Raw genomic sequence first — 24587 nt, 5'->3', positions numbered from 1 at the left:
TCAGATACTGTGGTTTTGAATGAAGTATGAGTATGACTGTGTTGGTATGTTGTGTTTGATTGTATGATTCCAGGGTTCTAATCATTTGGGTAAATTGTTTTTTTATGGATATAGCTATTGTTAGATCATGTCTGTTCTATTGTATGAACCATGAAAATATTTATGGAATGAATATGTAGTAAAATGTCTTTTTTTTATGAAGTAAATGGAAAAAAATATAAAAATATTAAAGCATTGATTAATTGAAAATAAAAAAGCTTTATATATCTGTGGTAAATAAATAAATAATACCCTATTTTTGAATGTATAAATGAATAACAGATAGCTCAATAAATAAGAGTCAAAATTCGAGGTAGTAGGAGTTTCGCAGGTTTATTACAGCATAAAGGACAGGAACAGGACAACCTGCACAGGAATAGGATGACAGGGCCCAGCAGCGCTGCTGGTGTCAGGATCGGGACAAGGAAAAGGACGACTTCTTTAATAACAGTGCATGAGCATATATACATAACGCAAACACATAGCATTACATTGCAATAGGCGTAGCAGTGGGTGGAGCAGAAGGTGTGACGCGTAGCAGTCGCGAAAGATAAGGGTGAGAAGAGGTGTAACAGGGCGTATACATAGACATGTGATGCAAACGTAACAGAATATGTCATGAATGGGGCGGAAACCATGGAGGGGGCTACCTGAGGAGCCGGGACCTCTAACCTAATGGTGCGCGCAAATTAGCAATGACGTATCACTAGGAGAAGCTGGGGGCTATGAACTCTGTGCTAGGAGCAGAGACTGAAGTCTGGAGAGTCAGGGCGACATGTACCTAAACAGTATCTAGTATCTGATGTTTAGAGAACATGTTGATATAAACTAGAAGTCAGGAGGGGAAAGGCTGACTTGATTCTAAGACTGGACCATGCATTATTCTACATGTAGTGCGTGATGAAGAATATGGAATGACCATTAAATGCAGTATTTCTCTAACGTGGAGCCGGAAAGGCTAGACAATGACGGAAACTATTGATGCGATTCAGTAGCTTAGGAATGCAGAGAAGGAGGACTGAACTGATAACTGGAACTATAACATACTTTTGGCAGACTCAGAGGCTGAGCCAGGCTGAACCGGGCACTGTGAGGCAGGAAGTAAGTGAAGGGTCGAGGATACAGGTGGGGGCTGTATCGCTCCTCAGCGAGGCTTTAGGAGACAGGAGCTGAATCTTGTGTCCAGGCCCTTTTGAGGCCTAGAAACGGGGACTTTATAATGAAATAACGTGCACACTGAGAAACGTGGCAACGTAGCTTTACATAGGCCTGATATTCGTAGTATTCACGAGAACTGGGAACTGGCATACTAGAGGTGGACACAACTATAATTGCGTCATTAATCGAACATGGGGAATGCATATGCATATTTAATCATGCACACATAACATATGATGGATGACACGTAGGGACACAGAACATGGCAAAATTTACTTTTCCACATTCCCTCCTTGTCACTACGTTTCCATCAGGAAACATCAATTTTCATGATACCGTCTATCATTTCATACAGTATCATTTGCTCGTCTCGAATTTTCTTGGAACGGGATTTAGAACGGGGCTTGGGACTAGGAATACAAGAGGTAGCACAAATGCCGCAAATCGCAGGGCCACATTGTATACATAGGCAGCAGCTGAATATGATCGCTACTGCAATACCTAGAAAGGACAATATTTTCCATCCCCATGCGGAAATTATATTCCAGAACCAACCGGACCATGTCCAGGTGCCTGGATCTTGGTGTATCAGATGGGCAATTTTATGGAGTCTGGTTATAGCTGAATAAACAGATGGCGCGTTATTTGGAATGAAAATGCAGCAACTAGATCCGATGACTCTACAGGCCCCGCCCCTATCGGCCAGTATGACGTCAAGGACGAGACGATTTTGCAAAACGACAAATCTCATAGCAGATTGCTCTTCAGTTAAATTACCTAGAGCAGAAGCAGTCTCATTGACTACTGCTTCAAGGGTTCTGGTTAACCTACGGATTAGCTTACTATTCTGGATAGGTCCTATAAAGAAGAAGAAACCTCTGTTGAAATCTGTATACTGTTCTAGAGCAGTTTCAGTATAATCGACAATTGGGGACTCCCTTCTATGTCTAACGTGTACTAGATGTGTATTTCTATGATAATCAGGTGGGGCTAGGAAAACAGGTGGCAGTAGGAAGGCAATGTAACAGGTTCCCTCCCAATCGAGGGGCAGACGAACATATGCAGTTTGACCACAAATAAAATAAGAATGACGTGAAGCTTTAAAAATAGATTTCCCACTGTCACTATACTTGACAATAGTAGTACAATCACTATGTCCTACATGTACGGAACCATAATTTCGGACACATAATTCACCTCTGACTGGCAGTACTGAAATAGCAGGTAAGTCTGGAGTAGTATCAGACTGAACATTCAAGACCATGAAATTCGAAGAATAGTTACCTAAATTATACACTTCATTTTCTAGATCTAAACCTGTTCTGTGGGGAAGACCTTGCTTGTCTGGAAAACATGTACTGTTAAGAAAAGACATATCTGTTGAGGATGACGTTAACGTGGACCATGCTCCACACGAACCATTATGTGAGAATGGATAAGGAAAAAGTGGCAGAACTCCCTTCGGTGTCTGAAAAGGGGGGAGTCGACCACACACCCAACAATTAGTGGCATTGCTGGACTGGTGTGAGTAATGTAGCATGCGGATGAATGAGTTATTTCGCATAGCGAGGCGGTAGGAGAGTTCATGAGGAGGCAGATCACTAAACGTGTGCTCTACTGTAGCATTAGCAGACTTATTTACATGATGAACTGGAAGATACAAGAAAAATGCATAACTGGTGCAGGAAATCATAATGCTGAGAAACAATATGAAACATAGAAAAACGATACATCGGATTGAGTTTTGACTGACTCTCTCACTATGGGGGTCTATTTTATACATGTCAGAAACAGTCTAACCGTTTCACCTAGGGGAGGACTTAGACAATCAAACTGACTGACTTATTTTACTAGACCGGAGCTTTAGCTTATACTCCTGCTGCGGAGTTTTCTCTAACAGGGGAGGGTTTGTAGCAATGTCTTTTGCGGGACAGTCCTTGAGAACAATGCTTTGGCAATCCTTCAAATCCTGGGAAATGTTCTTTAAGACGGGTTTCAGTCCATTAAATTGTTTTACATGAGAAAGGTGCACCCAGCCTTTGCGTCCTTCCAACTTCACGGCTGTACGGGTGGTGAGGAGGACTTGTCGGGGCTCCTTCCAGCGGGGCTCCAGCGGACTTGATCTGTCAAAGTTGCGGACCAACACCATGGATCCTGGAACGATTTCATGCGGTGCCACCTCGGTATTGTCTGGAAATGCGGCGGCAACCTGTGAACGACATGAGTTGAGGGCAGACATCAAGGAAGCTAGGTAATCTGTCAGCATATTACTTGAAACATCGGTAATACTTCGGGGTCTAGGAGTACCCCACATGTTAGGGGGGCGGCCGAATACGACCTCATACGGGGACAGACCTGATCTGGAATGTGCGACCATGCGCATATAAAATAAAGCGACTGGCAGAGCTACTAGCCAGTCCACACCTTTTTCTTTGCATACTTTTGCAATACGGATTTTCAGAGTCTGATTATGTCTCTCTACAAGACCGGCTGCTTCAGGATGGCGTACACAATGAAACTTCCACTGGTACCCTAACAACAGGGAAACATGCTTCATGAGTTCAGATGAGAATGGCTGGCCGTTGTCAGAATATACGACTCTAGGGAGTCCATAACGGGGGAAGAACTCACGAACCAACTGCTTGGCAGTGGTCGCGGCTGTGTAATCTGGGACTGGATATGCTTCTGTCCACCTGGACAAAGCGCATACAACTACAAGGACATACTTGAAACCTCGACATCTCTCCATCTGAATATAATCCATCTGGAGGACTTCAAAAGGGTGGTCAGGGGGCTGGAATCCACCTTGTTCCACCGGAACACTTTTACCTGGATTAAACTGACAACATATCATACAGGTACGGACTTTCTGCTTGGCTGCAGCTCGTAAATGCTTGTTGAACCAAATGTTCTGGATACTGTCTAACATAGCTTTTTCTCCTAAATGTGCTGGACTATGTGCGGTATTAATAATGACTTGAACCATAGAGTCGGGGAGAAACCATGTGGCTCTACCCTTCGTTAACCATCCTTGATCTGTCTGGACCCCTCCTTGTTCGGACCATTTCTTGATTTCTTCGGGAGTAGCATGTAACTGTATGTCTATGACATCTTGAGTAGGGTCCTTAACTGTCATGTATGTAGTCGGATCTGGAGTGTGTGTCATGTTAACTGGAATGTCTGGAGTCTGTGCTGTAAGCTTGGCTGTGCGATCTGCTAGATCATTACCTTGGGAAATAGTGTCAGTAACTTTCGTATGTGCTTTGCATTTCATGATAGCAATGGATGTCGGTAAATGTATGGCATCTAACAGAGCTTGAATAAGGAGACCATGCTGAATCTTGGTTCCATGAGAAGTCATGAAACCTCTCTCCTGCCAGAGCACTCCAAAGTCGTGTACGACTCCAAATGCGTAGCGTGAATCTGTGTAAATATTAACTTTCAAGTTCTTGGCGTGTATGCAGGCTTGTGTCAGAGCAACTAGCTCTGCTGCTTGAGCGGACAGGGTGTCAATACGGTGTGTTTCAATAACTTCAGTGTCAGTAGTCACTGCATACGCGGCGACTAGATCTCCTGTACTTGTTCTCATGCATGAACCATCCACATAAAGTGTCAGGTCAGGGTCTGGTAACGGAATATCTGTCAGATCTTGTCTTGGCTTTGTCGTAATGTTAACTACTTCCACACAGTCATGTGTGGCAGAATTTGAATTAACTGATGGTAACAGTGTAGCAGGATTAAGGATGTTGCAGCGTCTGATATCTATGTGTGGCTGGAACAGTGTCAATTCATAACCTGTTAAACGTGCAATTGTCAAGTGCTGAGTTTGTGTTCGGTTTAAAAGAACTTCCACGGAATGTGGAACTTGTACTGTCAAGGAGTGTCCTAAAACTATGGAATCACTTTGTCTAATAGCTAGTGCTGTGGCTGCAACTGACTTGAGGCACGCAGGCAGAGCCTGGGCTACAGGATCTAATGTGCTCGAAAAATAAGCACATGGCTTGTATTGTCCTGCTTGATCTTGTGTAAGAACAGATAATGCTGTACCTTCACGTTCAGTAACGAAAAGTGTAAAAGGCTTACTGTAGTTCGGTGTGGCTAGAACTGGAGCTTGGCATAGGGCTTTCTTTAACTCATTGAAACTAAGTGTATGTTCAGATGTCCAAGGGAGAACAGTCGATACGGCTGCCTCCTGTGTCGTTAACTGTATCAGTGGCTTGGCTAGAAATGCATACTGAGGAATCCATTGTCTACAATAAGAAGTAAGGCCAATAAAGGCACGTACCTCCTTCTGGGTCTTGGGCTGAGGAAGACTCGCTATTAACTGGATACGGTCTGGTGTCAACTGCCTACCCCTCTTGGACAGTAAGTGTCCTAAGTAGACCACTTGCTGGACACAGAATTGAAGCTTAGAAGGGGACACCTTGTGCCCCATCTCGGCTAGGAAATACAAGACTGTAAGGGATGCTCGCTCGCAAGCACGTTCAGAACGGGCTGTGATCAGTAGATCATCGACATACTGGAGCAGGGCAGTGTCAGTTGGCATGTGAATGTTGTCTAGTTGTCTCTTGAGTGCTTGACTGTAAATACTAGGACTTTCTGTGAAACCTTGAGGAGCGCGTGTGAACATATAGCTCCTTCCATTTAAACAAAATCCGAAAAGGAACTGGCTGTCTGGATGAATAGGGACACTGAAAAATGCGTTCTTGAGGTCTATGACAGTGAAGAACGTGGCTTCGGAATCAATGGCTGTCAACAGGGAAGAGATATCTGGGACAACTGGGTACTGAGGAATAATACATTTATTAAGTTCTCGTAGGTCAATCACTAATCGATATACTGGGGGTGCATTTGGATCAGTACGTTTCATGACTGGAATGATCGGAGAATTACATACATTGGAGTCAGTTTCTACAACCACTCCTTGAGCCATGAGCTCGTCAATAATTTTGGATAAGGCTGCTACAGCCTCAGGTGGCAATCTGTACTGTCTGATTCGTGGTAACACTACACCTGGCTTGAGAGTCACACGATAGGGTGTGATTTGCATGTACCCTACATCAGTTGGACCTTGCGCCCATAAGTGCTGTGGAACATTAGACAGTCTTGAATCAAAATCTCGTAATACATAGTGACCCTTAAAGTCACGTAGGAACAATCGTATTCCCTCTGGGGAACAGCATATAACTGCACCTAACTCTTTCAGTGTTTTAATGCCTAATAGATTTTCTGGACATGACTTAGTAAGTAACAGATCAGTAGTGCGGGACAATGGACCTACTTCTAGAGTAACTGGCTTTGAAATCTCATTTACTATAGGTTTTCCTGAAAATCCAAGGGAAACATTTCTTGAGCCTGAGAGCGGAGCCCCTGGAACTTCGGCGTGACTAATTGTGGTCCTACTTGCCCCTGTATCAATCAAAAACTTTCTGTCTTTCCCTAATACTTGACTGTGAACATAGGGACCTTCTTGATCTACAGGTATCTCGATGAGAGGCAAGCCTACCTCCCTCTCTAGGCTGTTTCATGAATACTGCTGGTACTCTGGATACTCAGACTGGGCATACTGGTACATCTGCTGTGTGACGTGCTGTGTTGCAGCAATAGGCTGCGGTGCGGTAACTGTCTGTGGTGCATTCTGTGGCTGAGGAATCTGTGAAACTTGTTCTTGTCTAGGCGGACGTGGTCTTTCTTTAGTCTTACCAGTAGCTATGTTGTGTTTCAGAACTGCACACTCGTTTATAAAATGACCTGGCTGTTTACAATAATTGCAGTTCCCTTTAACGGGAGCTGCAGGATGACTGGCTTGATTTGGACCCCTCTTCTGACTGTCTTGAGGAACAGATTGTGCAACTAGTACTTTCATTTTCGTGTCTTTCATACGTTTTCTTTCGTGTTCTTGTTCTTCCCTGATTCTATTCTGGTGGTATTGAAGCATCTGCAACATCTGGGACGGGGTATTAGCTTGCCAGGTACTTTCGACTTTCAAAACTCGATTTTTAATTTGTGGGCTTGAATTCTCGACTAATTTAGTAACAAAAAGGTGAGGGTATGACTCACTACTTGTCTTGAGGCCACTGTTGATGCTAAAACATTTTTCAAATCTAGAATAAAAATCACTAATATCTTCGTCTTGTTTCTGTTTACAGGCTGAGATTGCATCCCAGTCTTCTTTTCTAGTTGTCAATAATCTGGGTAAAACTTGTATTAATAATTCCGGTAATTCTTTACATTTATCTCCAAGACCGGTACCTGGTACTCGTGCCTTATCTTCAGCTTCTAGAACTGCCCAATCGATCTTTTTCTCCCCCACCTCCCATTCTTTTTCCTTGAGCTTTTCATACACCCCTGCGGGCAGCAGAACCTTTAACATTTTGATTATATCTGGATACGTGTATTCTCCCATACGGAGCATGTCTTTTAATTCTCTATGGAACCCTGCTGGATCTTTGTCATGACAGGGAATTAATTTCTTCATCTCGAGGAGTTCCATCTTTGTAATCGGAGTGTAAACAAACACTCGTTCTAGTTCGCCACCCGTTCCTCTGACTGGGTGGACTTCTCGTAACAGATTCTGTCTCTCCATGTAAAATGGTTTACCTTCTGGGGGTGAGGCAGGAACAAAATGCGGGTTCAGAAACGTTCTATATTTGTGACGCTGTTCTAGAATGACACTAATTAAATCGGTACCTAAACCTTTCCATCTATACTGGAGTAACTCGTTCAGGACATCATGTAACGGACCTGGATCAGAATGTTGGCCCTCATACAGAGTAATGAGGTGCTGAATCATATACATACCCACCAGTCGTTGCTCGGCTGGGGGCATTTTCAGAAACATTTGTGCCACTATTTCGTCTGGAAAAGTGGTAGAATCAGTAATCCATCGGACTGCTGATCGGGCTAGTTCTTGTTCATGCATGGTACTTAACTCACTGTAACCGATTCGTGATTTCAGAATGTGATCGGTAGCTTGAAACACTTGTTCTAGAGAACCTTGTTCTGGTGCTGGATGATGGAAAGTAGACTTGTGTTCTAGGCGTAAATGGCGATCTGGAAATCTAGATTTTCCTACATACGCTATTCTGGCGGGATTCTCGTCCTCTATCTCTTCAGTATCAGAATTACTTTCTTTCTCGCTTACTTGTGCTGCTTTACGTTGTTCGTGTATCTTTATTATTTCTCTACGGATTTTCTTGTACATACTCTCCATAGCACCGACGGTCTTGTGCTTACCCTCGGCTATATTATCACTCCACCTTGTCAGGGTTCTCATTTCGGCTTGATCTTTAGACGGGTAATCTTGTTCTCTTATTAGACAGTTGATCAGAAACTTTAATATCATGAGCTGGATCTCGGCTTTCCTTTGAGACATGGCCTCGCTAATGCTTTCTGGATCATCCCCTGTACGGATGAAACGATATATTCTGTCTAGATCTTCTTTCATATTCGGTAAGGTGACTAGATACTCGGCCACCTTTCTTACGCGGAATGAATATAAAACCATATTATCCTCGCCTGGGACTGGATCATAGCCGCATTCGGCAAGGAATTTTCTTATTTCTGCTACAGTCTGATGTCTGGGCGTACGCTGTGACGCTTGTGCATGTAATTCGGCTGTCGTTAAACGCTTGTGTGGCGGCGGGGTTTGAGGAGTACCTCCCCCTGCGGCCCCTAAACTAGAGCCGTCTACTGAGGCTCTTCGTCCTGGCAGAGTGGGAAATGGAAATGTAGGCTGGACTTGTATGGCGGGCTGGACCGGGGGTACCGTAACAGGTACTCCGGTGTCTGGAGGAGCGGGAAGTGCCTGATTTACAGGGACTGGCGGAGCGCGAACAGGATTTGCATATTCTGGGACTGTGTCGTCCAAATAGGACGAAATAAAAATATCAGCTGCGGTCTGTTTGTGACGTAGCTTGGTCGGAACTAATGGTGGCGGGAAATTACTGGATGCCTCTGGGGTCGCTTTTGGCAAGCCCTCGGCAAGGAGAGGATACATACCCCTAAGAAGGGCATGCCTCTGTCTGTCTGACTGTTCGGCTTTGACTTGTTCACCTATCTCGATTAGTTCTTTTTCCTGTGCTCGTTCTAAGGATTCTCTACTTAATTCTGACTTTCTGATTTCCTTTTCAGTTCTTTTATGAGCTTCTTTGCGCCATAACTCGATGGCATCTTTCTGTGACTGTCTGGCTTTCTTTTTCCATAATGCTTCTTCTACTCGCATGATGCATTCGGCATCCCATGTACCCGATACGGGCCATCTATACTTTTCTTCTAACTGTTTGGTATACTCTACCCATAAATCTAGATACAATATGGCGCTTATGCCATGCTTCTGATACATAAAATGACCTGGACTGTCCCTAGGCGGAACTGGAACTGCTGCTTCCAGCAGACCCTTTCTAGTTTTTAACTGACGTAACCTGGAAAACAAGGGCATGACTGAACTGTAATCTAGACACAATACAATACACAATAAACACGATACTTATTCCCCATTCATACCACGACATTAAAATACATGAAGAACATTTAAAAATAACAGTTCGAACAGAATACTACCTGGAATACGGAACACAGAATACATGAATTTTCTCGAAAACAGAACTGACTAGAACAGGAACTAGATGCACTGCTGAAACAGTACGAAACTTACCGGTCTCATAAAGAGACACGTCAGGACCCGCATCCACCGAAGTGGACACTTCGTTTGTGGGACTGTGTACCACCAACCCACAGACCAGAGTCAATTAGATTGACCCTGTCTAGATACCACCCCAGTAACGGTACTCACCGGGCAGCAAGAACGGAAGGCCTCGGACTGGACTGGACTGCTACGACGACGGACGACGAACTTCGGACTTCGGACTTCAGTTACGGGTGGACCTCCGGATACCTCGGACCTTGGACTCTTGGCTTGGGCTCTGGTCGGGACTCGCCGCGTTCCTCCACCGTCTCGTCTGGATGCTGGACCGCCTCCTCCGTCTCCTCCGTGGGCCTGAGGGATACTTGAAGCAGAAATATCTGCCGGTGCGCAGAAGAGTTCCGTCACGACTGCAGAGGGTCAGGGGGTCGGCGTGGCTTCACCGACGCGTGGGGAAAGGGCAAGTCCCTGTTCGGGCGCCATTATGTGGTAAATAAATAAATAATACCCTATTTTTGAATGTATAAATGAATAACAGATAGCTCAATAAATAAGAGTCAAAATTCGAGGTAGTAGGAGTTTCGCAGGTTTATTACAGCATAAAGGACAGGAACAGGACAACCTGCACAGGAATAGGATGACAGGGCCCAGCAGCGCTGCTGGTGTCAGGATCGGGACAAGGAAAAGGACGACTTCTTTAATAACAGTGCATGAGCATATATACATAACGCAAACACATAGCATTACATTGCAATAGGCGTAGCAGTGGGTGGAGCAGAAGGTGTGACGCGTAGCAGTCGCGAAAGATAAGGGTGAGAAGAGGTGTAACAGGGCGTATACATAGACATGTGATGCAAACGTAACAGAATATGTCATGAATGGGGCGGAAACCATGGAGGGGGCTACCTGAGGAGCCGGGACCTCTAACCTAATGGTGCGCGCAAATTAGCAATGACGTATCACTAGGAGAAGCTGGGGGCTATGAACTCTGTGCTAGGAGCAGAGACTGAAGTCTGGAGAGTCAGGGCGACATGTACCTAAACAGTATCTAGTATCTGATGTTTAGAGAACATGTTGATATAAACTAGAAGTCAGGAGGGGAAAGGCTGACTTGATTCTAAGACTGGACCATGCATTATTCTACATGTAGTGCGTGATGAAGAATATGGAATGACCATTAAATGCAGTATTTCTCTAACGTGGAGCCGGAAAGGCTAGACAATGACGGAAACTATTGATGCGATTCAGTAGCTTAGGAATGCAGAGAAGGAGGACTGAACTGATAACTGGAACTATAACATACTTTTGGCAGACTCAGAGGCTGAGCCAGGCTGAACCGGGCACTGTGAGGCAGGAAGTAAGTGAAGGGTCGAGGATACAGGTGGGGGCTGTATCGCTCCTCAGCGAGGCTTTAGGAGACAGGAGCTGAATCTTGTGTCCAGGCCCTTTTGAGGCCTAGAAACGGGGACTTTATAATGAAATAACGTGCACACTGAGAAACGTGGCAACGTAGCTTTACATAGGCCTGATATTCGTAGTATTCACGAGAACTGGGAACTGGCATACTAGAGGTGGACACAACTATAATTGCGTCATTAATCGAACATGGGGAATGCATATGCATATTTAATCATGCACACATAACATATGATGGATGACACGTAGGGACACAGAACATGGCAAAATTTACTTTTCCACATATCTTCAAAAAATTAAAAAGGATTGTTGTGTCTCTGTCACCTATATCATATGAAGAATAGGATTCATACTAGTACTGAAATATTTTGGCCACTGTGGGAACACTGTTTTTCTAGCTAGGATCCGAAGGGGTCCCGGTGCTGCGGGGTCGATACAGAGCAATGGGGACCAGCACACCGGCAGGAGCACCCTTGGGCTCTATTTTTCAATGGCGGCCGCCATCTTGGTAAAGTTGCCGTCTCTTCGTGGCAGTGCAGGCGGCCTCCCGGGGCCCTGCCTCCGTCCTCTCCTCAGCCCGCTGCCCTCGGCCGTTGTGCCTCGCCCTCTCACCTCTCGGCCTGGCCGTCGTGCGCAGGAAAGCCTCCATTCCGGCCCTACCGCCTCTCCACCATTGCGGGCGCCATGTTGGTGCAGGATGCCAGTCTCACCGGAGCCCGCCGATGCCTCACCGGGGCCTGCCGGAGACCGCGGCGCACCACCCGGGGGTACCTTCGCCAGGGCACTCTTCACTGTGGTCTGCTTCTGGGCTCGGAAACCCGGTGACTGCGCCGTCCGCAGGGTTCTTGTCAGGCGGCCGCCATCTTACCGCCGTCAGGCTTCCCGAGTCAGCGCGATCAATTCGGTATTTAGCCGGTATACAGCCCTGCAAAGGCAACGGAGGTGGCCTGTGGGGGGTCTGAGCGCTTCTAGACGACCCTCACGCAATTTTGGTGGCTCTGGGGTATTTTGAAAGGCGGATTCAGGTGCAACTCGCCGGGAGCTCCGGAGAGTCACTTCTTATCGACCATGCTGCTGGCCACGCCCTCTAATATATATAGTAGAATTAAGAACACGTACACCCTGGGGCCTCAACAGTGAGGAAGAATTATGGTCTTTCGTGGGGTAAAAACCTTTTCATGCAACAAAGAATGGGAGAGAACTGGTCAGACCGTGATGAGACTAAGAATGTAGAAGAACAAAGGAAAACGTTTTTTTGTGTAGAGAAATGTGTGAATTCAGCTCCACCATGTTAAGATGAATCCCATCAGCCCACCACACTGGCGGAGCCTTGTCATCTGGGAGTCAGACAAATGAATCCAGTGCAGCCCACCCCTGGACAGGGGGAACTGGCTTGCACTGTGATCAAAGAGGACAACTGGACCACCCAGGTGTGATCTCCAAAGAGTGGTGCTGAAAAAAGTTTATTTGCAGTGCAGTACTAAGTGAGATTAAAAATGACTACCGGTGAACACAACCATATTTTATTAAGTGTAAACCAGGTGTCAAGGCTAAAAAAAAGTGAATAACTGATAGTTCGAAAAAATAACTATCTCATAGCAATAGGATCTGGGTCGACATGTTTCAGCCAAAAAGGTGTTATTAACCCGGCTTTCGTCAGGACCTAGTATGACAAACGCTACTGCAACAATATTAGTGGAAATGTGCCAAAATCATATGAAAAAACAAGCATTTACAATGCAATGGTTTTGCCTTTGTTAAAGTTAGAGCTATTGGCATTGCTCTTGACATTATTTTTATTTGTTTTTTTAAACATAAATAAATGGCATTGTCATTTACAATGCCAATAGCTTAATCTCTCGCAAATGTGAGACCTATTGTACCCTATGGACGAGCTCAGCAGACAGCAATTACTACCACACACACACACCCAGAGCCACACACACACACACCCAGAGCCACACATACACACACCCAGAGCCACACATACACACACCCAGAGCCACACACACCCACCCAGAGCCACACACACCCACCCAGAGCCACACACACACACCCACACACACACCCAGAGCCACACCCACACACACCCAGAGCCACACACACACCCAGAGCCATACACACCCACCCAGAGCCACACATACACACACCCAGAGCCAGCCACACACACCCACCCAGAGCCACACACACCCACCCAGAGCCACACACACACACACACACACACACACCCAGAGCCACACCCACACACCCAGAGCCACACACACCCACCCAGAGCCACACACACCCACCCAGAGCCACACACACCCACCCAGAGCCACACACACTCACCCAGAGGCACACACACCCACCCAGAGCCACACACCTGTCTGGCTACGGCCAAAGGAGATATGCAATCTGACACATCAATCAGTTCTATGACCCCACAATTTATCAACTACTCAAGTTCCTTGGAAACGTCCTCCCTCACCATAAAATGAATACTCCGTACTTTGTGAACTATGAGCTTTGCATCAGTTACCAAGATAATCTTGTGCTTGAATCCTTTAAAATGTCCTAGCTTACAACGGAAAACATTTAGAAACTTTGTAGTCAACTCATTACTCATTTGTATCCCTTCATCAATCACCAGGACTTGTTCCTGGCTGGTTGGATCAAGCATGATGTGTAAATTACATTGGTCAAACGAACCGAGCGCAGGTGATCCATGCTTAGCAACATAAAATTTGCCTCTAGCCTGTCTAGTCCTAAAATCTAAAGGTTAACCACCTAAACCCTATGATGTCAATCCTGCCCCAGCTATATACTTCTGGGTTCATGCCTGACTTCAATAGTTTTTCACCCACTTTCTTTACAAAATAGTCCCTCCCAAGTTCCTTATTGATGTTTGGACAATAATACAGCACGACTCGCCCACTGAGATGGCAGCGGGAGATGCACGCCAAGTTGGGTTGCTATAGATCTGCGCACAGGCGCTACAACCCAGAAGCCGGCCACAGAGGCACGAAAACCGAGGCACAAGCAGGGAACAGCAGAAACAGCTGCCCCACTCACCGGCTTCTCCTGCTGTTGCGGTTCCGGCAGGATGCGGGGCCCTCCTCAGCGCATGGAGGTCCCGTGGCTGGACAGGCGGACGGCTCCTTTCTCCTGGGCGGCGGGGTTCTACTCCTCACAACGGAGCCCCGCCTACACCATCCGCTGCCTCTCTTCTTCCGGGTGAGTGCACCGGGGCGCAGAGTAGGCTCCTGCCTGCCCCGGTGCCCAATGCAGCCGCGATTTTTCCGGGGGAGGCGGGGTAGGCTCCCGCCCTCCTACTTCCGGTTCCGGGTGTCCCGGAGGCCCGCCCCCGGCCTGCCTGACTTCCTGGTCGGGCGACGGGCGGCGGCAGGGACGATTTCATGGGCAATGAATTTTTGGCTTTTGGCTGACGTAGCCTGACGTAGCCTGACGTAGCCAAAAGCCAAAAATTCTCGGGAACGCCCCCGAATCTGGTCCGGCCATGACGGACGCCTCTCTGTTCCAATCTAGCCAATGGAACAGAGGGCGGATTCCCGAGCAACATACTGTACTCATTAGCTTTCTCCTGCGCAAAAGCTGCTTGCGCAGCTTTTTTGCAGTCGAAACCTAAAAACGAATAGTGCTGCATGCCTTTTGACGTTTCGTAGCACTGTAAACATGCGTGAGCGCACTTTGTTTTACTGCCTTTGAAGTATAAATGCAGATCTCTGCAGCCGAGAGGAAGTTTAAACTGGTAAACCGAAATAGTACTCCCTGCACTGCTGATCACACCGAGCTCTCGAGGTGCTTTTGTAGTTATGCATTTGCGCTGTCATTTGCGGTAAGTATTCACGTTCACTGGTAAGACAGCGCAGAGGGTTAATGCACCTGCTACAAAGAGCGGAAGGCAACAGGCTCAGGTGTCACCTAACACTTCTCGTTCTGTGACCAGTACATGAAGAGAACCATTAAGTAGAACCTGGCAGCACTGTACTTGCAGACTCTGATAACATTTAAATGCCCATCCCTGAGAATCACACAGGTGTAATAGTGGCAGTGGGAGGGGAGTGGCGTAGCTTCCATTGGTGCAGCAGGTGCAGTGACGCCGCGCCCAGAGGCCTGAGGGGCACGTGAACCCCGATTATTGCTTTTATTTATGTGGCCGACAGCATCCAGTGGGCCCGTGTCCTTTCTTGCACTAGCGCAGTGTCACACTGGCTACGCTACAGTGCTGGATAATGTGGTCTTCTGTGAGGGTTACCATTACAGCCTCCACCACAGCGTGCTCGAAATTGCTCTAAATGTGAGCTCTCGAAAATAAACACACTGATCCCACGCTGGACATCCATGTGTGCAGGGAATTCAGCAACGGCGCGAAAAAGAAATCTTGTATGAACTTCAGTCAGCTTAAGGATTCGACAGAACATTTGAATTTTGGCCAAACGAAGTAATTCCAGACATTTCCCAGTATGTTTACCTATTGGAAGCTTTACTTGGGTGAGTGACTCCATAACCCCCAGGCTTGTTTCTCCTAGACTGAAAGTAGCTGCCCCGTTCACGGACCCTCTGGGCACTCCGGTCGCCAGGCCATAGATAAACCCTCCGGGCACCCCCAGCACATGCTGCAGCCCCCGGCACTGTTCTCTTCACCTATGCAGAGCTGGACTGTGTCCCTCCGTCTCCTGGCAACCGGCTCCTGAGCCGCCACGTCATTTCCTGAAGAGGATCCGCTGACAGGGCTGAACCTGGCAGCCAGGAGCATCGGAGCCACCGGCGCTGGGGAGGGCGCCCGAGGAGAAGAGGAGGGCAGCCGGCACTTTCCGCAGAGCGCTGCAGCCTGAAGAAGCACCCCACGTGTGACCCTGGGCACCGGGGGGCACCTGCTGCCCTGTCCATGGACCTGCGCGGGGAGAAGTGACTTCTTCAGAGGCAGCAGGTGTGGGGGAGTTGGAGCAGCTTCTCGGAGCGCATCATTAGCACTGCCGGAGATGAGGGGTCCCCTTCCCGGGGAGCTCCGCAGCGCGCAGCACACGCGGGATACTGAGCCGAGGAGAACAAACTAACTAAAAAATAAAACTTTGACAGCAGAAAGGATCGAGCCGGGGATGCTCAGCGCGCGTTCGGATCATACAGGGATCCGAGAGCGCAGAGAAGAGACGGAAACAGCTGGGGTTCCGCTTCTTGTCAGAGTGAGGGACAGCAAACTGCCGGAGGGGGTTCTGGATGCTCGGCCGCCTGGCTCCCTGCACACCACACCGTGCGCTGCGCCAACTGACAGGCGGGCACTGCGCGCAGCGCATGCACCTATACGGCATCAACAGGCGGGCAAGCACCGTGCGCTGACACTGCATCGGACGGAGCACCGACCCGCAGAGCAGCACCGACAGGCAGGAACTGTGCACGCTCCCAAAAGGCAGCCGATCGCTGTCATACCACACCAACAGGCAGCAAGTAACAGCGAGCACTCGCACGAGACGACGGCAGCCAGGGGACGTGCGTGGCACCAACAGGCACTCGGGAACTGAGCATACTGCACAGTACTATAAACCAGCTAACCTCCGCGTACAGAATCAATTAAACAACCAAGCACCGTGTAGGAAACCAGGCAGCTAAACACTGTGTGAACCCCGTCGGAGAACACATCATAGTGGCGAGCACAACAGGCATCTGGATTGTCACCCATACTAAATACACACAAAAAACAAGCACGGCCCGGCCGGACCAGATTCGGGGGCGTTCCCGGCTTTCGGCTGACGTCGCGTGACGTCGGCAAAAGCCAAAGAATCTCGGGAACGCCCCCGAATCTGGTCCGGCATTGACGGACAGGCCCCTCGTCCAATGGCTAGGCTCCATTTATGGAGCCAGCCAATGAATGACGAGGGCCGACCCAAACCCACACTACAGTTCTCATCAGGTTTTCGCCTGCGCGAAAAAGATGCGTAGAGCGCATCTTTTCGCCAGGCAAAACCTAATAACGAGAGTTACCAATCATTGGTATGGTACCCCCTACCAAAACCTGGTGGACAGTACTCTGTCCTGGTATCCAGTAGATGTAGGGTGCCCATTCATTCTTGTAACAATAATGGAAATGTATGCTTACAACCAGATCTCAGTCTCTGTACACAACTTTACTGTAAATGTGATTTTACAGAAGCTAAGATACCCCCTCAGGTGGATACATATGGTACAATGAAAACAATAATTATACTAACATTATGGATATACTCACCCAGCTTTGTGTGGCAGTGGACTTCACCTCACCTCACCTGGCAACTGCTCGGTAGTGGAGGCCCAGCTCTATTTGGGGTAGAAGAAACACACCCTTCTCAGTACAATGTGTGTTGTCCTTACCTTAAAAAAAAAAAAACTAATTTGTTGACATAAAAACGCTGACCAATGGCTAGAAAAAGGGGACCAGAAATAATGATGAACTCAGGTCTAACATCTGACCTGATGGGTCCAGATCTGGTATGAATACTATAAACAAACAGAGTGGTATGTTAAAGTCATGGACCTCACATACACTATAGGGACCATTTTAAATGAATACGAAGTACTAGGCCAGCCACAACAAATCCTAGTGACCCAGTAAGGAAAAAGGTATAGTCATTATGTCTTGTTATATAGATCTCACCTGTCCGTCTGTACCTCTGTCGTTGACCAAGCCGAAGGGGAGGTGAAGATGTCTATGGGGCAGTCATGTTTATAGTGTACCTGATTGGTTAATAGCCACCACCTGACTAGCTAGAAGAAGACAACCTGGGCTTAAAGTTAGAGCCAAATGGGTTTGAAGAAACATCTCCTCAAATAAGGATGATGCCAGATTCTTAATGCACCTCAGGGTATGAAATTGGGAAACAGGCCATGTCGAGTACATCTACAAATGTAAAGTTTCCTGAACTGGAAGCTGTCTGCTGCTGTTTCAATCAGTTTGTATGCCCAGTTTCAAATGTAGTGGAGTGTGATATTCGCCCCCATCCTTACTCCAGCACGTGTGCACCCCCTGCAGTTTCCTTTCCCCATCCACTGCCATGGAGTGTGTTAAAACAATAAATCCGGGGGCTGTTAGGTAGTAGAACAGGTTCATTCGACAACACCAGTGTGGTCGGAGTAGCAGCTATTCCCACCTTAGTCAGACAGCTCATGTCAGTTAATAATGACAGTTAACAGCAAAATAAATTAACAAATTTGGCTTAGAACTCTGCAAGGCCCAGGAGGGACTTCTGCATCTTTGTTTGTGGGGTCAGGAGCTTTAAAAATAGCAAACACAACAAGATGATGGACAGAGTGCTGAAACTTTTCAACTACTCACCCCCCCCAGTCAACAGGTCCGGGTTTAATCAATCGCTTTTTTTTTTTTTTGCTCACTATTCCACCCCAGAAAGTATCGATCACTAAGAAAGTGACCGCAATCGCAAAACACAAACGTGTGGAGTTGAATAAAAAGTACTCTTTTAATACCAGCACACCCATGAGCACATCAGATTGTGTTTCATTCTTTAAATATCCCTATGCCGTAGTGAGCGTGCACACACAGTGAAATGGGACAGTATCGCATTGTTAAAGAGTCTGATTTTAGTTTGCTCTAGTTAATTCCTAACCCCCATCTTGCGTCCTCTTGTACACATACAAATACCATGCAAGTTTATCACAGGTGGCCTTCATAACTGGTGTCTTTCCTCCTTTTTAGCATTTTCTTTGGGAAGAACAAAGTGATGATGGTGGCACTGGGAAAGGGTCCAACGGACGAGTACAAAGACAATCTGCACAAAGTGAGTGCTGCATCCCCACCACATAGTGATTGCACAGCTTTCCATACAGCAAGTGTCACCCTTTCCTATGAGGTTGAGTTAGTTCACCAGCATCACCTGCTAGTGCTCCTGTAGAGTGTGAATGAGTAGTGTGGTCAGAAGTATTTCACCTCATCCAACCGTTGCAGCGACAGTGTGTGTTCATATGTTTAGGTCAGTGAGTTCCTTTACCTGTGCATGAGTGTCTGGTCACTGCATCCTCGCTGTTGGGTAGCGGGCGAGGTTACTGCACAACCCTCGTCTATAGGGACAGGGTGGTTTATTCACAAAGCTACCACATGAAGCAATACATAAAAGGAACAACAAGCATTTAAAGCAAATGTTCTGCTGCTTTGGGGGAAAAGCCTAGTGCTTGAACAGCCGGAGAAGTAATTGGGCATCCCACAACCGTTTTAAGGACAGGGGAGTATAGTACAGAAGTCTTATAAGCCAGCTTTGCAGTCTCTGCTCTTGTAAATGTTGCTGCAACTTGCACTGCCAGAGCTTTGACAGATATCTTTGCATGGCTATGCCTATGAAACTCAGTAAAACATTGCAGTGTTTCTTTAAGTACATTTCATATTCTGACTACTAATGAGCATCTGCACATGTGTACACTGGTACAGAGATCATGTGCTAGATAACATGGAGTTAAAAGTTGAGCAGTTTTGGATACCAGCGTGCTTTGGGTTTGGGAATCCATTAGAGGTCAACTTGTGTTGGATGGTGCGCCTGCATTCTGACTTCATTTTTTATGTTTTTTTTCTTTCCTAAAGCTAAGCAAGTGCCTGCGAGGGGAAGTGGGTCTCTTATTCACAAATCGCGCAAGGGAAGAAGTGAAAGAGTAAGTACAGCTCACCCCACCACTTGCAGCCAGCCGCCTTCTCCAGTGAGGTAGAATGGCACTGTTTCTCTTGGACATTAGCTGCAGGTTCCCTGTTGCCTTGTTTGCTACAGAGGTCCACCTTCCCATATAAATTGTCTTGTTTGTCAATAAACTCCCCCCCTTTCCTTTGACCTTGTTTGCCAGTGAGGTAATTTTACTCCACTTCCATCTCGTTTCCGATGTAGGTCACCAAGCTCCATAGTCCCTCTTTCTTACCGCACCTCAAGCCGTGACCTTTTCCTGCTGAAGTTCATCCTGCTCCTCCTGTGTATTTGTCTGGAACAGTTGTGTCTGGCTCCGGCCACTTAAGTCTTCCACCAGTTTGTGCCTGAGCCATATCTTCTCCCCATTGGGGCTGTTGCTTAGGCACATTTGTGGCCTCCTCTTCAGAGGAGGACCATCTTTCCCACTCTATGGCCTTTTCTGCAATTTGTTCTCCTTTCTCCATGGCTTTGACTGTTATACATGCCCTTCTTCTGTTGCCTTTGGCATTCTTCTCCATTCCCTACCCTCTAACCCTTCCTCAATGTACATGAATAAGTATGCTTCCTCTTCATTCACAGATGGTTTAATCAATTCAGAGAGACTGACTTTGCTCGAGCCGGGAACAAAGCCATGTTTGATGTGACTCTAGATGAAGGTCCGCTGGAGCAGTTCTCCCACTCCATGGAGCCACAGCTACGGCAGCTAGGTCTGCCCACTGCTTTGAAGAAGGGTGAGTTCAGAGAGCCAGTATGAGGCATCCGGTTGCATGCCGATAGTGAACAGGATGGGAAAGGAGGATTGGTGTGCAAATGCGGTATGGATTTTTTTACATTTGTTTTTCCCTCTAAAGGTAATTTCATTTTGGTGCACTTGGTGACCCACTCTCTGCCTGAAGGTACCCTTCTCAAGATGCAGGTGGTTGGAGGAGGTGGTGGTTGTTGACCATTGATGGGCAGGGTTTGTGGGACCAACCACCAAGACTAGATCTTCCCTCAGTAACTGCAAATCTGTATCTGCCTTTCAGGTGTAATAACACTGCTGTCAGATTATGAAGTATGCAAAGAAGGTGACGTGCTGACCCCTGAACAGGCTCGCATTCTGGTAAGTTGTATGGGTGTGGCATCACTTGACACTGCCAAATATGCTACTTATCTGCAGGGTCATAATGTCAACATGGAGTGCTGTATCTTTTAGATTGCTGAAATAATGTGAGAGCATGGCTTATCTGCACATAGGCCAGAGTCGGACTAAGGTGGCTGTAATTTTGTGGAGAGGCAAAGGTGTCGAGGCAAATAAAGCTGTAGGAGCAGTGGGACTGTGGGAAATTGTTTGTAGGCCAGCTGATTGGGGTAGTTGGAGTCTCTGGTGAGAATGGGACTGCAAGTGTTGCAAATGGAGAGGTCCGATTAAGACCCTGTTAAACCAGTTTATATTTCTCTGTGCAGAAGCTCTTGGGCTACGAGATGGCAGAGTTCAATGTTTCCATCAAGTGCATGTGGAGCTCTGAAACCGGGGAGTTTCAGCAGTTAGAGGAAGAGTCAAAGGAGAAGGCAGCAACAGATGAAGAGGACATGGCGGATGAAGACTGAACAGTTCTAGCGACATCCGAGCTGCAGAACTTTCATAAATGCTGTTGATATCACTGGCCTGAAGGCGGTGAACAGATAGGACTGATGGTGCATCGAGGTTGTTCTGTTGCAGAGACGGAACAGGTTTGTTTCGGACACCCAAAAAAGCCTATTTCCATCTCTGAAATGGCTGCTGCTGAATAAACAGTCTGCTACATGTCCACAGTAACCAGTCCATTCCCGGTGTTGTGCGTACCAGGCAGTGTCCACAGGAGTTGCAGAATCAACTTTCAGCGGAGGAGAGAACTTTTGTGCAATTAAGGAATTCCTGCAGGAGTTTGGCCTTGCTCAGCAATAAATTTTATATATAAAGAATCCTGTTCTCTTTTTTTGTGAATTCAAGTCATGTGCTTGGGGTGCTGGGGTCTTGGAGGTGCTGCATCATCTGAAGGTACATTTTGCATTTAAAGTTTGTCCCGCAGCCAGTGTGATTCTTGCAAAACAACTCCTGCGTGTGCTCCATCTGATCCGAGTTAGGAGGAACCAGCTAGATTCCACCTGCAGGGTTCTCCTAGAGCTATGGAAGGCAGCATCTCAAGTGCTGTCCTAGCTGAGGCATTGGTTAACTGCCAGAGGTGGCTTGGCTGTATTGGCAGCTACGCAATGGGAACAGCAAAGCAGTTTTACATGCACCCACTGTTCACTGAATCCTGCACGGTACTGTCCTTTCCTACTCCCACTAGTCTTTCTCTATGAAGGTTTTTGATCCTGGAATCCTGCTGCTGCCAAAACACTACTAGCAGTCTGTACCCTAGCTGCTTAAAAAGGCATACACTTTGCTAGGGTTTTTCTTGGTGTAGAGGTGCCAGAGTATAGAAACTGTAAAGATGAGTAGTCTATAGCAGCTCTTCTAAAGACCAGACTTTCATGCCGTTATTTCATCGAGGTGTAAACAGGAGAATAACACTTGCGTGATGGTTTGAGGCTTTGGACTGCTTCTAGTGGGATTAAAAAGAATGACGTGACCACACACCCTGAATTAAGAAACCGTTTGAAACGGTAAAATGCAAGTTGCTTATATGCTTATTCAACATTTAAATGGTTTATAATTTGCTGCATTATTCCAGTATTATGAAAGTGAACTTGGCCTCTTCCACACTTAGTGCCACACCTCCTCTAATCAGGCCCAATGAGATTACATCTCTCTCTCTCCTGCTCTGAACAGCAGTATGCTAGCACAGGCGGTGCTTAAGATGAAGGTGCAGATACCTCGCAATGGTTCTATCGTCCTTCAAGTTTTTTTTGTAAAAGTTTCTAGCAGCCACCAGATTGGAGACAATACCTGGTATACTAATCATATCAGTGGTCAGACTGAGCTCACTTTTAGCTGTCTGGCTGCTAGTCTCTGTAACTGAATGTATGATGGCGTGGTGTAGATGCCATCAGCAGGTCACCAGCCTTACTGTGAGTGGCAAACCCCTTGTTTCTTTTTTGTTGAATCTTAGAATGGCCCATTTTTCCAAAAGACTGATTGATAATCTGATTTGAATTCTAGGAATGTTTGCATAACAACTTGTTTCAAGTAGAGGTAGGTGTGTGTGTGTGTGTTGTCCAGCCCAGTCTGATTCATAGTGTTTCCTTTTGAAATATTCCATTATATAGCTGTGATCCTTCTTATTTCCCGGTCTATATCAAATCATGGACCTGCAATGGGTGAACTCCCCAGAATTAATGCTATACTGCTACATGTATTTTTCATCTCATGAATACTTTTCCCTCTGCAGACTTTCTATCTTTGAAAGATTTCACACCGGTAAGCAATAGTTTGGATGCATGGCCTCTTGATAACTATGACCAAGAAATTCCAATTCTTACTGAACCAGAAACCTTCTTTGGCATAAACTTGAAAAAATGAATATCCCAGTTCCCCCCCTCAAGCTGATTCGCCTTTTATATACAGATACATGGGTAAGTGTGAGGATGGGGGACGGACGAACGCTGTCGAGTTTCCGGCAAAGGAAGGCCTGAAACAAGGCTGTGTGCTAGCCCCCCTACTTTTTAATTTGTTTCTCGCTGACCTAACTGGAATACTGGACGATGAGAACGCGCACCCCCCGAAGTTAGCTAACAAGCGTCTCACGTACTTGTTGTATGCGGATGACGTTATACTTTTGAGCCATACCAAAGTGGGACTACAGAGTCTGATTAGGCGGACTCATACATACTCGAAGGAGAACGGGATGGTCCTAAACGAAACAAAAACAAAGATCATGGTAGTGACTAAAACCCATAAGAGAAGATACATATGTAAATGGTTTATGGATACAAATGAGCTGGAGCAAGTAGAGGTATATAAATACCTGGGTGTATTATTTGATGTGAAGGGCAGCTTTCAGAATTGTGCAAAAGTCACTTTCCAGCCTAACCTACGGTCCTCTTCTGAGTGTAATTGGCGCAAAACTCCTACTGACTATCACATATGGTAGTGAAACGGTAATGGGCAAGGATAGCAAAACTCTGAACAAGATCATAACCAGAGCATATCGGGCCTTATTTAATCTCCCAGCGAACGCGTCCCCGGCCCAAGTATGGTTGGAGTTTGGACTGGCCAATCAGCAATACGCAAGGCAATGCCACTTTATAAAAGTATGGAATCAAATAAAAAACAACCATCAAAATGAGATATTGCAACTGTTATGGAGAGAAATAAATATTGACACAAACTCTACTGCGGGTATCTACCTTAGAGAAGCAATAAAGGATTTTGCGATCATGTCAATATGGGAAAACAATATAACCAGAACATCGTTCAAGAAAATAATTAGTAAAACTGTAAACCATCTATCCATCCTAAATGATAAAGCTATCCTCGCCCAAAGAAAACATGCATGGACGATAATTAATGGTTATAAAAAGAAGGAAATCCCACTATCTGGTAACACCCTGGACGGAAAGAAACAAACAGGTGCTCCTTAAAGCCAGATTAGGAATAATGCCAGGCCTGTGTCACCTTCCTCCGTGGGAGCAACCGCAAACTCAAAGTAAATGTGGACTATGTAATAATGGTGAGGAAGACATTCTTCATCTTCTGTGTACTTGCCCGGAAC

The 24587-nt window shown here is 46.5% G+C and overlaps 1 protein-coding gene across 1 annotated transcript in view; it reads left to right on the top strand.

Annotated features, from left to right (window-relative positions):
• MRTO4 (MRT4 homolog, ribosome maturation factor) overlaps window positions 1–21855 on the top strand; it is a 44278-nt gene extending 22423 nt beyond the window's left edge. The window contains exons 4-8 of the mRNA XM_078642495.1: window positions 18942–19023; window positions 19818–19885; window positions 20491–20642; window positions 20937–21013; window positions 21358–21855. Of these exons, the coding sequence (XP_078498621.1) occupies window positions 18942–19023; window positions 19818–19885; window positions 20491–20642; window positions 20937–21013; window positions 21358–21501 (523 nt within the window). The 3' untranslated portion in view covers window positions 21502–21855. The remainder of the gene's footprint in view (window positions 1–18941; window positions 19024–19817; window positions 19886–20490; window positions 20643–20936; window positions 21014–21357) is intronic.
• Window positions 21856–24587: the final 2732 nt, after the last annotated feature.

This window comes from Lissotriton helveticus, chromosome 5_1 (assembly GCF_964261635.1).
Source record: "Lissotriton helveticus chromosome 5_1, aLisHel1.1, whole genome shotgun sequence".
Lineage (NCBI taxonomy): Eukaryota > Metazoa > Chordata > Amphibia > Caudata > Salamandridae > Lissotriton > Lissotriton helveticus.
This window is presented reverse-complemented; position numbering and strand designations above follow the sequence as displayed.